The sequence below is a fragment of the Sapajus apella genome, unplaced genomic scaffold (assembly GCF_009761245.1).
Source record: "Sapajus apella isolate SASKATOON/1434 unplaced genomic scaffold, GSC_monkey_1.0 scaffold8, whole genome shotgun sequence".
NCBI lineage: Eukaryota > Metazoa > Chordata > Mammalia > Primates > Cebidae > Sapajus > Sapajus apella.
Window position 1 is genome coordinate 25,716,321 of NW_022436948.1, and position 15,051 is coordinate 25,731,371.

The window sequence follows — 15,051 nt, forward strand, 5'->3', positions numbered from 1 at the left end:
GCCCTTTATTTATCTTTATTCAAATTGCTTTATTCTATTGCTTTTTCTTACTCTTATGTTGAGTAAGAGTGGTGAGAGTAGGTATCCTTGTCTTGTTCCAGTTCTTAGAGAAAAGCTTTCAGCTTTTCTTGTTAAATATAATGTTAACTATGGCTTTGTCATATATAATCTTTATTGTGTTGATGTACATTCCTTCTATACCTAACTTAGCTTCTTTCAGTTGGACCGAGAGCTTCCAGTTCCTTTTATATTCCCAAATGCTGTCCATTTAGAATGAAAATGTCCCAGCTCCAAGCCTCATCCAAGTGGTGTCAGCCTCATCAGGAAGGCAATTCCTATCAAGGGCAAGAGAGGAAATAAATTTTATTATTCATTATGTAAATAATCAGTTTGGTTTATGTGTATTAGTCAGAATCTTCTGTCCTTTAAATGTGTTTGTATTTGTGTAAGTAATTCTTTTTATTCTACATTTTAAACCTTAACAAAAACTCTTTCAACATAGGGAGGTTTCAGACATAAAGTCTTGGAAGAGGGTGAGTTTTAGGAGAAACAATGTTTTTTGATAGAGTCAACAAAACCCAGAAACTAACATTGTTTATTCTCATTTCAAGCACAGAACTGGGTAAGTGGCATTCATTCCAAGTTCCTACTTTAAACACTAATTTTAGTTCAATAGTGAATTCAAAGAGGTGAGGTCCCAGGAAGCTGTTAACTTCAATTGCTGGGGAGCTGCCATATAGATTCGGGAACTTAGTTTCTAAAGATTAAGCTAAGGAGATTGGGAACTTGACCTTGCTTCCACAATTGATGCACCAGTGTGCCCCGGATGACCGGGCTTTCCTTGCCCAGGAGATTTGTGTCTCAATTCACCACCTTTTGAAGATCACCATGTGATTATAAAAAGATCACCATGTGATTATAAAAAGTGGAGTTCTTTCCATTGTGGTTCGTGAATTTTAACTACATTGTTTCCTGGAGGATATATTGGGTTAAGATAAATTATTCACAAAGGTCAAAACAATCAACATTTTACTTTGACAGAAGTTTTTTTTTTCAATGAATTTGAATGAAATATGTTAGTTAGGTCATAGCAAAATGCTGATTCCTACATTTACAGTCCTTCCAATGCATTGGAAGGGAACAAATGTCTTTATTACATTTTAACAGTATATAATGTAAATGTGTTATTATTAATCCTGGATCAGAAATCTAAGCACTAGTGATGATATTGTGTCTTTTCCATGAATAAATAAGACACAGATTTACATGCTTATGTGGTGATGATAGACATATAAATAGATAATTACAATATAATGTGATAAATTCAATATGCTGTAGCAGAACTTAATTCAATAAGGGGATGTCAAGGAAAGCTTTCTAGACAATGGCCCGAGCTGAGTGGATAACAGCCAATTTCACACAGCTCTGTTCTATTTACTTACCTGGTTTACCCCAGCCAGATTTCACTCTCTAGTTCACTGATCCCATTTCCCATGAATCATAGTCCTTCTAACCAGATACAGGGACAAATAACCCGATTTTTTAGTTTGTGTAACAAAAGTAGTACATCCCAATGCCTTAGATACAGTATTTTTGATGAAGATCACGTGCTTGCTTTCTTCAGAAATGAGTCAGGTAATCGCTGCAAAGACTTTAATCTTTAAGCCTGTGCTTATTAAATAGTCTCCCTAGTGCTCTAGTAATTGAAAGAAAGTTATGTCCTTAATGAGAATTTGTCTAGACTGGTGCATGGTAACTGAAGGAAAACTTAGTGAGTTTAAAATGATGTGTGTTTGCTGCAGTAGAAAGTAATTTAGGAGTCAATTTATTAAAAAACCACTGTAGTCTCTCAAGATTATTTATGCAGATAGGGCACAAAATGCAATTCCCTTCAGATTCTAGTAAATCATATGAGGCCTATTTCATTAGCCTTTCCTTTTTAATATTAAACGTTTTCATTTCCTACCATTTATTGCATGCATAATAAATGTAAATAAAAAGTACCTTGAATAACATTTTCATGTCTTTATCAAAGTATGAAAGAAAACATTTTATACTGATGCAACAATAAAGGTTAAAAAAACCTATGGTAGTGGGTTTTTTTAATGATATTTCCTGGCAAAAAGCATTTCCCTGTTACTAACCCAATATATAAATGATATAGCTGATTTACCCTGTTGTATCATTAAACTCCAGAAAAAAAAGATCGTTTCTGTAAAACTTTACAGAATTTAGGAAATACTGTTACATCAAAAGTGGAGTTAGTTTTTTGTGTTCTACTAAGGTGGCCTATAAGGAATTGGCATTAATTTTTAAATCTCATATTAGTCCTGTGCAAGATAACTTCTACATATCAGGGACATCAAGTTGAGCCTTACATTCTCATATGCTAATAAGAAATGGAATTATCCAGGGTTCTTCCTTTGCAGAGGTGTTTTGAAAATATTGAGGGGAGAGATTAAAATATTTTTCAATAAGCCTTTCAAAAACATAGAACATAATGATTTAAATTCTTATGTAATCACTGCAATGAGTTTGTTTGCACAACTTAGCACTGAGCTCCAAAACACTGGAAATATAACCTATGTTTTATCCAAGTTAAGAAGTTGGTAGACACATAGTGCTTCTGCCCTTGTTCATATTTTCTGTCGGTGTCACACAATTTTCAAGTCTGTAGGGAAAGCCTTGACTTATTACAACTCAGGACACAAACAATAACACAGATATGGGAACAGTAACAAAAAATAACATAACCTTTGGCTTTAGGTTTTTTTTTAATTTGCTAACTTTATACAACAAATAATTAAATAATATTTTACATTTAAAAAATTTTTTATTTGCAACTTCAGCACTGAAGGCACTTTTATTTTATTCTTAGCTATGTTATCATGGTGGGGTAAGTGAAAAAAACTTTGGGCAAGATGGTGGAAAAAATTGTATCTTAATTTGGTTTAATTGATTTAACTACAAAGTCCATCATTTACTTGAAGCTCAAATTGTACAAATAGAGGGAGAATCATTCCGTGTTCATGGTTAGGAAGAATCAATATCATGAAAATGGTCATACTGCTCAAAGTAATTTACAGATTCAACGCTATCCCCATCAAGCTACCAATGACTTTCTTCACAGAACTGGAAAAAAACACCTTAAACTTCGTATGGAACCAAAAGAGAGCCCACATAGCCAAGTCAATTCTAAGCAAAAAGAACAAAGCAGGAGGCATCACACTACTGAACTGTAAACTATACTACAAGGCTACGGTAATCAAAACAACATGATACTGGTACCAAAACAGAAATATAGACCAATAAAACAGAACAGAGGCCTTGGAGGCAACACAACATATCTACAACCATCTGATCTTTGACAAACCTGACAAAAAGAAGCAATGGGGAAAGGATTCCCTATTTAATAAATGGTTTTGGGAAAACTGGCTAGCCACGTGCAGAAAGCAGAAACTGGATGCCTTCCTGACACCTTACACTAAAATTAACTCCAGATGGATTAAAGATTTAAACATAAGACCTAACACCATAAAAACCCTAGAAGAAAATCTAGGCAAAACCATTCAAGACATAGGCATAGGCAAGGACTTCATGACCAAAACACCAAAAGCATTGGCAACAAAAGCCAAAATAGACAAATGGGACCTAATCAAACTCCACAGCTTCTGCACAGCAAAAGAAACAGTCACTAGAGTGAATCAGCAACCACAGAATGGGAAAAAATTTTTGCAGTTTACCCATCTGACAAAGGGCTGATTTCCAGAATCTACAAAGAACTGAAACAGATTTACAAGAAAAAAACAAACAAGCCCATTCAAAAGTGGGCAAAGGATATGAACAGACACTTTACAAAAGAAGACATACATGAGGCCAACAAACATATGAACAAATGCTCATCATCACTGGTCATTAGAGAAATGCAAATCAAAACTACATTGAGATACCATCTCACGCCAGTTAGAATGGCAATCATTAAAAAGTCAGGAGACAACAGATGCTGGAGAGGATGTGGAGAAATAGGAACACTTTTACACTGTTGGTGGGAGTGTAAATTAGTTCAACCATTGTGGAAGACAGTGTGGCGATTCCTCAAGGACCTAGAAATAGAGATTCCATTTGACCCAGCAATCCCATTACTGGGTATATATCCAAAGGATTATAAATCATTCTACTATAAGGACACATGCACATGAATGTTCATTGCAGCACAGTTTACAATAGCAAAGACCTGGAACCAACCCAAATGCCCATCGATGATAGATTGGACAGGGAAAATATGGCACATATACACCATGAAATATTACACAGCCATCAAAAACGATGAGTTCATGTCCTTTGTGGTGACATGGATGAACCTGGAAGCCATCATTCTCAGCAAACTAACACAGGAGCAGAAAATCAAACACTGCATGTTCTCACTCATAGGCGGGTGTTGAGCAATGAGAACACATGGACACAGGGAGGGAAGCACTACACATTGGGGTCTGTTGGAGGGAAATAGTGGAGGGACAGTGGGGAGTGGGGAGTGGGGGGGGATGGCATGGGGAGAAATGCCAGATATGGGTGAGGGGGAGGAGGGCAGCAAATAACACTGCCACGCATATATCTATGCAACAATCTTGCATGTTTTTCACATGAACCCCAAAACCTAAAATGCAATAAAAAAAATAAAATAAACAAATAAAAAATAAAATAAAATTAGAAACACACTAATTCAAAACAATTAAAGAGCATATCATTAATAGCAAACTGTTTAACATTAATACTTAATAGATTTACTATCTAACAGGGTGGAGGAAAGCACAGTGATAAAATTATGTCTTCTGTGGGCAAAGGAGTGACAGTAGGTGTACCACTCACTTGCAATACAACAGCTACATCAGCTCTTGAAGGTACAGCCTGGTCATATGTAAGAATCACGTGGTCTCAGCCTCCGACCCTTAGATTTAGAATGGCCTAGGTCAGTAGATCTCAATGTGTTGTTATAGGACCAAACTCCATCCCAGGATGGAGTCACCTGGGATACATTTATAGAAATTCAAATCCTGGAATCCTACCTCAGGCCTACTGAACCCAAAAGTCTAGAGTAAGGCCAGGCAATCTGGGCTTTAGTAAGTCTGTCAAGTGATTCAGATGCATTCAGAGTTGAGAACCACCAACAAGGGTAAGTGCTCTCAACCTTTCTTTGTATGTCAAAGGGACTTTTGTCAGTCTGGAGAAAATTAGTTTGGAGAATCTTCTTTGTTTTTCACTCCTACTTTGGCTTATTTTTTTTTTTTTTTTTACTTTTTAAATTTATTTATTATACTTTAAGTTCTGGGGTATGTATGCAGAAAGTGCAGGTTTGTTACATAGGTACACACGTGTCATGGTGGTTTCCTGCATATATCACCCCATCATCTACATTAGGTGTTTCACCTAATGCTATCCCTCCCCTATCCCCCCCCCCCTAAACAGGCCCTGCTGTATTATGTTCCCCTCCCTTTGTTCTCCTTGTTCAACACCTACTTATGAGTGAGAACATGCTGTTTGGTTTTCTGTTCTTGTGTCAGTTTGCTGAGAATGATGGTTTCCAGCTTCATCCATATTCCTGCAAAGGACATGAACTCATCCTTTTTTATGGCTACATAGTATCCCATGGTGTATATGTGCCACATTTTCTTTATCTGGTCTATCATTGATGGGCATTTGGGTTGGTTCCAAGTCTTTGCTATTGTGAACAGTGCCGCAATAAACATACATGTATATGTGTCTTTATATTAGAATGATTTATGAACTTTTGGGCATATACCCAGTAATGGGATTGCTGGGTCAAATGGTATTTCTATTTCTAGATCCTTGAGGAATTGCCACACTGTCTTCCACAATGGTTGCACTAATTTACACTCCCACCAACAGTGTAAAAGCATTCCTACACAACAGTGTAAAAGTCTCCACATCCTCTCTGGCATCTGCTGTCTCCTGGCTTTTTAATGATTGCCATTCTAACTGGTATGAGATGGTATCTCAATGTGGTTTTGATTTGCATTTCTCTAATGACCAGTGATGATGATCTTTTTTTCATATGTTTGTTGGCTGCATAAATGTCTTCTTTTGAAGTGTCTGTTCATTTCCTTTGCCCACTTTTTTATGGGGTTGTTTGTTTTTTTCTTGTAAATCTGTTTAAGTTTTTTGCAGATTCTGGATATTAGCCCTTTGTGAGATGGGTAGATTGCAAAAATGTTTTCTAATTCTGTTGGTTGTGGGTTCACACTAATGATAGTTTATTTTGCTGTGCAGAAGCTCTTAAGATTAATTAGATCCCTTTTATCTATTTTGGCTTTTGTTGCCATTGTTTTGGTGTTTTAATTATGAAGTCCTTGCCCATGTCTATATCCTGAATGATATTGCCTCAGTTTCCTACTAGGGTTTTTATGGTGTTAATTCTTATGTTTAAATCTTTAATCCATCTGGAGTTAATTTTTGTATAAGGCATATGGAAGGGATCAGTTTCAGCTTTCTGCATATAGCCAGCCAGTTTTTCCAACACCATTTATTAAATAGGGAATCCTTTTCTCATTGCTTGTTTTTGTCAGGTTTGTCAAAGATCAGATGGTTGTAGATGTGTGGCATTATTTCTGAGATCTCTGTTCTGTTCCATTGGTCTATATTTCTGTTTTGGTACCAGTACCATGCTGTTTTAATTACTGTAGCCTTGTAGTATAGTTTGAAGTCAGGTAGCGTGATGCCTCCAGCTTTGTTTTTTGTTTTTTGTTTTGTTTGCTTAGGATTGTCGTGGCTATGCAGGCTCTTTTTTGGTTCCACATAAATTTAAGGTAGTTTTTTCCAATTCTATGAAGAAAGTCAATGGTAGCTTGATGGGGGTAGCATTGAATCTATAAATTACTTTGGACAATATGGCTTATACTTTTTAATAGGTATTTTGTCACCCAAGTGAGACTTCATTGCCAGGAAATTTGTAAGAATGTAATTACAAACACAAAAGAATAAAACATCTCTTTTATGTTTTGACACAATTATAAATCATCTACCAAATATCTTCTGCAATGTATAGATATTTAGTTTGTTACATAAAACACTGACAACCTATCAGTTTTATATTTTTAAGTATATAAATAAAACACAGAACTACAAAAGAAATTTATTACATGAAAATAATTATCAAAAATTTTTAAATCCATGGAAATATGTACTTATTAACATATTTAATAAGATATACTAGTGGCTGTGATGACTACTGTATTATCAAAGGTGAACATAAATGATATTTTATATGTATCTAGCAATGGCAATATGATATGAATATATCTGCAGTTTGTTTTGGTGACCATATTATAGATGTTGCTGGTAATTTTGTCGTTACTCACCTTCATTTGTATCAGAAGAAGAGATTAAAGTTAGTAAAAATAAAGACATAATTATTTATTTTTCAACTACAAACCTTCCACATGTTATCATGAACTACAAGGCATTCCAAAGAGGTGAAGGACCTTGGCTGGAGTGAGACCTAGAGGTCTCATTCTCTCAAAACCAAAGGCCCTTCTGCCAGAGTAGTCTTCCCATTTCAAAGACACACATGATCCTTCATATACTCGTTTCAGTAGAAAACAATATAGAACTTATACAACGGGTCCCCAAACTTTGACAGTTTGATTTTACCTGGTAATAAAAACAAAACACACACATACACATACACACACACACACACACACACAAACGCACTAAACAACTTTTTTCTACTATACCAGGTTTAAACACCCTATTGAGAATTATCTCTGACTTAATTCAGGACATTTCTTAGCTTGTTATTCCGTCTCTAGCATACTATAACTTTGTTAGAACCACCCTCTACCCCCATGACCCCTGCATAGATGAAATCAAGTGGAGAAATTTTAAAACCTGTATCAGAAATGTGAAAAAGACATCATCAACAGAGTGAAAAATATCCATAGCGAGGTTTTCACCACCCAGAGACTGGTATTATTTCTCACTTGGGAAAACATTATCCCTCCTTTCTCCTACTAAGTATTTGAAAACATTTTATTGGGAATCAAGAGAGTTTTATGAAATGTCATTTCTTTGCACAATCACCATTTGGGGAGAATCTTCTTTGTCTTTCACTCCTATTTGGCTTACACTTTTTAATATGTATTTGTCAACCAAAAAGACTTTGTTGTCAGGAAATTACTAAGAATATAATTACACTCACAAAAGAGGGAGAACGTCTCTTTTATGTTTTGGCACAACTGCAAATCATCTACCAAAAATTTTCTGTAATGTGTAGGTATTTAGTTTGTTATATAAAAACAAGAGAGTATGTTTTCCCCCAAGGTACCAACTCTTGAGGGTTGAAGTCAGAAAATCTAAAATTAATTAAACTTACCTGTTTGCCAAGAGCTATCACGGGGCTAGGTGTGTGCTAGGTGTATTGCTATAAATTCAATACATGATTGAGCAATTGTAGTTGAAATATGTCCAGTTTGGAAATGGTGTTAACCCACATGCCCACATGCCTTCACTCTCCTAGTGGGATGATTTGCCATCAAATCTCTTCTATCCATCAAGCCCCTGCCTATACAAATGGTCTCCCCACCTTCTGTCCTGCTAAATCAATCCTCTTCTATCCCTCCAATCTGAAAAGAAAAGACTTTCCTTCTCCAGAAGCCTTTTTAGGCTAATCCCACTGGGCTCTATTCATTACTTAAGCCTTTTGGGATGTTAAATGAGCTACAGTGCCTAGCTGCAGGATTTGCAGCATGCATTATTATTCTTTTTAGCTTCAATGTGTCCAAAGGCTTTAAAACATCCCTGCCTAAGCTCCTGCTTCAGGGAAGAATTCTTATCACAGCAAATACAGCCTGAGAAGCAAGACAAAAGGGAAGAAACCTAGGCAGGGCCTAAGAAGAGAGGTAGAAGCTTTAATACCATGCAGATATCCTTGAGATATCCTTTTTTCTTTCCCTAGAATTCAACTGAGTATATTTTTATACTCCATCTATGACTTCAAAAATAATAATGATTGCATCTATATGCTTCTTTTCTCACATGGAACAAAGTTTTCCTAAAGTAAGGAAAGCCTTTGAGATTATTTAACCCATAAAAATGGCAATAAAAGCGTAGAAATAGGTTTCCAGGAGGCATCAGTATGTCGACAAGGTAGTGCTATATGGTGTTTCTATGTGATTCTAAACTTCTGATTTCAAACAGCCATGTGAACGTGTAATGAAGTTATCTAAATCTGCAAATCTAGAATATTGTTAAGATTTAGAAAATGTACACTCTAGTTTTAATCTTCATAAAGTACCTCTCTAAAAATCAACAATGAATTTCCTTGCAAGAAAAGGAAACTGAGGCAGTAAGAGCCTCAGGTGCATGCTTTAGTTATAGAACTTAATATAATGATTCTCTCCTAATTCAATTTTTAGTAGTTCTGAGATTTTTGTCTTTTAAAAGTAAATGGTGACTTAACATAGGGTAGTTCATCTTTCATTTTATCAATAAGATTTTTAATGTATATTTGTTGCCTCATCATTTTTTAAAATAAGGAATAGTTTATTGTAAGCTTCTCCTGCTTTTTAATCTGTTTACCGTAAATACAAACAAATAAATTGCGTTTTGTCAGAAAAAGAATGAGTTTGACGTGGCAGGATTTGAAATGCAGGTAGTCCCTTACGAATCCCAAATTTAACATGTAGGATTGACATCTGGGTAACTATTTGTATGAATCAGTAGCCCTATACTATACTCTTATGTTGCTGGTAACAATATTAAGTACAAAAATATAATTATGTGAGAATTTTGTAACTATTTTTGGAGGAGTATTTTCTTCAGCTACTCTAAATAACCCAAAACAATATATTTATATTTGTTTTCTTGTTTTAAATTTGAGACAAAAAATGTTGAAAAGATCATCTCAAAATATAAGATTACACATCTTTTATCCTTGTGTGTATATATCTCTCCATTTTTCTCTGCTGGATGGTGAAAGTGCCACCATGGAGCAGCATTTGAGAATCTCAGGGTAGAACAGTTGGCATTTACTGAATACCCATTATTCTTAAAGATTTGCTTCTGTCCTTTTTTCTTCTAGAATAGGGGTATGTTTTTTTTAAAAAATCACTGTCAGTCCTATCTGAGTGCATTCCAGAAGTAGATGTGTAATATATAGGCTAGCTTAAAAATTATTTACAAATAATGTTTAAATATTTGTTCAATTTACATTTTTTCCAGACTTTAGTATGAATTTCCAGAGAAATTAATGTATCTGGCCTGGTGCAGTGGCTCATGCCTGTAATTCCAGCACTTTGGGAGGTTGAGGTGGGTGGATTACCTCAGGTCAGGAGTTCACGACTAGCCTGGCCAGCATAGTGAAACCCCATCTCTAATAAAAATACAAAAAAATTAACTGGATGTGGTGGCACATGCGTGAGGCCCCAGCTGAGTCAAGAGAATAACTTGAACCCGGGAGGCAGAGGTTACAGTGAGCCAAGATTGTGCCACTGCACTGCAGCCTGGGTGACAGAGTGAGACTCAGTCTCGAAAGAAAGAAAAAGAAAGAAGAAAGAAAGAAAGAAAATGAGAAAGAAAAAAGGAAGGAAGGAGGGAGGGAGGAAGGAAGGAGGGAAGGAAGGAAGGAAGGAAGGAAGGGAAGAAGAAAGAGAGCCCTTCAGGCTCTCTTAAAAGAGATATTCAAGAGAGTGACGGGGGAAAAGAATAGCTATAGATAAATGAAGAGTCTAAAATCCACCTCTCCAACATCTGTTTTTAATGGCATACCTTTCAAACTGTTTCCTCATTTAGACATGAGTGCCTTAAAACAGATTATCAGGTAACTAAAAGTCACTTCAGATGTCAAAAAGCAGAGCCTCATGCCAGTAGCAGAAAAAGATGCCTTATTTGGCTAAGACATGATTTCCTTACTACAGCAGGCACCAGGATCACCTGGAGGGCTTGGTAAAATAAAGATAGCTGGACCCTACCCTAGAGCAGGCCTGACTACTAAGTTAGCGTGCAGTGAAGCTGGAGAATTTGTCTTTGACCTATGTTCTCACCTGAGGCTGTTGCTGCTTGTCTGGAGAGCATCACTTTGAGAATGTGTCATGGGGAGTCAGGAACAGGAAAAACTACCTAGAAGTTTGTTCAACACATGGCCGACATTCAGCAGAATGAAGAGACTTGAAATATGATCAAGCACAAGAAAAGAAGAGAGATGTATAGAAGATAGGTTGCTGAATAATGACTCTCCCAACCAACCAACTTTACTCTGGCAGCAGTGATGTTCACTAATCAACCGATTCCAACGATGTTTCTGGAGACTGCAGACAGCGAAACACAGCTAAACCTCTTTAATTTGGAATGGCATTGATATTTTTGAAAGCTGAGATTGCTGTGATGATTTCTATCAAAGCCTGTAATAAGGGTAAAATTAAAGGTCCTCTAAGATCTGTTTTCATCTATATTTGGTCTGCTCTAAATGTGTGAGTCCTTAAATACAACTATTCTGCATCTGTGTAGTAGTTCATAACCTGGAGCATTCCAGGCTTTCTACATTCTCAGCTACCCTTTGAGGTCTTCACACATGTTTTGATTTCTAAGCCATAACAAATGTATTTTATATGCATATTTAAATAAGATGATCCTTCTGCCCATGTGGAGGAATAGTATAAGATCTAACAATAGCAATTCCAAGGCTCATCTTTCCTTTGGTAAATCACATTTCAGGCTTTGTTACACAATGGTAATAGCTTTGTGTGTTTGAGTTACTTTTATCTGTTTATACAATAAAAGTGCAAGATTTAAATTCTGGAACACTAAATAAACATCTATTGTCCCAGCTCTGTGTTCAGAAGATTAAAGATACTAAACAAACACTCTTTCAGCTTGATAAAAGCGTTAAAAGGGAGAAGAACCACCTTCTAAATAGTTTTTAACTTCTTATTAATCAGAAAGCTTTGACTGATAATTGGAAATTCCCTGGAAACAGACAGAAAGGGATCAGTGTTGGCAATAGCCTAGGGAAGCCATTGGACCTTCTTTTAAAGAGGCAATGGGTAGGTCCATCACAGTATTCCAAGAGGTAGAACCACATCACCTCCTTGCTCTGCAATAGAAGAGAGCAGAAATCAAGATGTTTCCAGCCTAAAGGCATATTTTTATATGAAGATTAAAATCTGAAATAAATAAAAGACAAGAAACAAGTTAAAGAATTAAAAGCTAAAAGTCTCCAGCTAAGTCTGAAAAAGAGCATCAGGATAATTCAGAGAAATCTTCAATTAAAGCTCACAGTTGAGAACATGGGAATTGTAGGTTTTCAAGGAAAAGAGAGCCTGGGGCCTAAATGTCTTTGATCACACAGAGGTATCTCTATCGCCACCCCATGGTTCCTCGCCAATTGACACTTACAGGCCAAGGCTACGTAGTCTCTCTTAAAGCAATCACATGACTTCCTTTAAATTAGGGATTGTTAGCTTTTGAATCGAATGAAATATCAAAAACAAAGCAACGTTTTGAAAGGTAAACACTGAAAATAGCCTTTGTCTATGTTGTTCTCTACAAGTACTTTTTAAAAGATGATCTAAAAAAAGAAGCTGTACAACAGGAGAAAAGCTTAATATATTACAGGGCATCAATGTTGTGAAACTGTCATTCAAAGTGGTTTCTATGGAAACTATTTGACAACATAGAAAAATCAAATTTATAAAACCAGATAACTAAGTGACATATGTAATGATTTTAACTTCGTAAAATAATATATAAGAATGCAAACAATGACTAAAGATATTATATTAAAGTTAAAATTACATTTCACGTGATTATAAGTAATTCTACTGATTTGCATCATACTTTAGATGGGAAAACACTTGAAGTTTTATATTAAAATATTAATCTTTTTGGCCGGAATCCCATAATTTGTTTTAATGTCCACAGCAGTAAGGAACTAAAAGTCTAGCTTATGGTCTTTTCTTGATGTTTTTATTTTGTCTGTATGCTTTTTTCTTTTTTCTCTAGGAGTGGAAACTCATCAATGCCAATTTTCTCTACTGATGGTGGACCTTTTGTCAAATTAAACACAGCACCTGATGGCAGCTTAATACTAACACCCAGGTGGGTCCCAACACCTGTTCTTAGACTAGTTGTACAGAGACACGGAAGAAGATAGATTGTTGGAGCCAATCAGATTTGAATGCTATTACATACTGGTCATAAACCTTGAAAGTTATTTGACTTATATTATTCTTTAAGTAATCTCAAACTGTATCTATTTAATATTATCTGTTAACATTTTATAATCTTAAAATATATAAGATGTTCAAAAGAAATATTCCATATGTAAATTTCTGGCACACTCGTAGGGATTTGACGTGTTTTAACTTTATACGCTTTTCTATCCTTAGCTTCACATTAATAAACAATTAAATCACATGGAAAGAAATTGTGAGAACTGGGATAAAACAGGTCCAGTGTTGATCAAACTAAAGAAGGCACACAGATTAGCTACCACTAAAAGAGAAGAAAGAGGGAAGAATCCTGATATTCTTTCCTCTTTGTTGGCAAATAGAGCATGCATATTAAATGAAGAAGTCTAGACTTCTCGTCGTGTCTGCGTGCTCTCTTTCACTTTTTAATATAAGGCTTATGTTTATAGCCTTTGCTAAGGTTTTAAAAAGCAGCATCTTTTCTGTATCCAAAGAGCTATTTTAGCTTAAATTAAGTCATTTCTCCTATTTGGGTGTTAATAGTAATTCTTGTTGAAATTGGCTTCCTAATTTTCCAGTACGATTAAAGAACAGCTGTGGGTGGGAAGAAGATAACCGCAAGAAGCCACAGCTACTAACAAGGATTTAAGATGCTTTGCTGGTATATTTTGTTTAATGGTAAATATGAAATTAGGTAATTATTCAGTTTTTCATGAAAAGTTACCATTTCTGTGAGCTTAGCCAGTAAAAGAATAAAACTGTTAAAGAAGTATTTTTAGTACCAATAAAAGAACTTTGCAGTTGAATGTTTTATGTCAATGTTTGCTGGGCCTTGACTGATATTATGAGTCTCATCGGATATGAAGCAAAGCATCTGCAAGTGAGAAAGCAGGCTTCTAGATTTCCTTTCCTATAAGGCATATCTAAATTTATATTACCACATTGATCCTGAAGCAGTTTGTATGCTGAGAATTTCTTCTATTTTTCATGTCTTAGAGGCATTCAAAAATTTGTAAGAAAAAAATCTTTAAAATCTTTTATGTTAATTATATGCATGCTTCAGAACAGAACTAGCTTATTCTGTGCTTATCAGCAAAATGCCAGTATCATTTTTCCATTGATGTCACTATTATAATGTATGTTTGTGTTATTTGAAAGAGACATCATTTATAGACCTATTTTAACCTTTCATCACATCAACAAGTCAGTTAATTAAATTTCCTTAATCCCTTCCTTAATCAGCCACATTATATTGGGTTGGCAGAAAATCAGACATATGTTCATTTATTTATTCATTTGGTTAATTTATTTATGCATTTATTATTTATTGCATAGATGATTGTGTTTGTAACCTTATGAAAACTGGTGCTTTTGAAAATGTCCTTAAAAAAATAAATAAATAAGAAAATGTCCTTGCAACAGTGATTGTAATAAAAAATAAGTAAAAGAAGAGGATGTCAGGGAAAATGATTCAGACAGCTATAAAAGTCTATTGACCTATATTCCTATTTTTAACCTATTGTCAGATATACGCAAGGCTCAGACCACCATCTCCCACCACTGGTTTAAAAAAAAAAAAAAAAAAAGGAGTTAATTGAGATTTCCTTTGCTGTTTTATAAATACATGTCGATATGTCTAGACTGATATACATGCATGCACCCTAGTTACTAAAATGATAGACTTCCTTATATTTCAACTAAAATTATTCTGTATTCTAAAGAATATGCCAGTCATACAATATGGAGACATATAATTTCAAATAAACTTTATCATATATTTTCCTGAAACAACTAAATTGCTTTGATTGAATATATGGATCTTAGATCTTGTTTACGTTGCATTTTCAAA

The 15,051-nt window shown here is 35.2% G+C and overlaps 1 protein-coding gene across 3 annotated transcripts in view; it reads left to right on the forward strand.

The window, feature by feature from the left end:
• The window catches only part of TMPRSS15 (transmembrane serine protease 15), a 129,196-nt gene that overhangs the window by 90,442 nt on the left and 23,703 nt on the right, over positions 1-15,051 (forward strand). For all 3 annotated transcript variants that reach the window (XM_032277137.1, XM_032277135.1, XM_032277136.1), the window contains one exon: positions 13,015-13,110. In XM_032277137.1, coding sequence (XP_032133028.1) covers positions 13,015-13,110 — 96 coding nt within the window. The remainder of the gene's footprint in view (positions 1-13,014; positions 13,111-15,051) is intronic.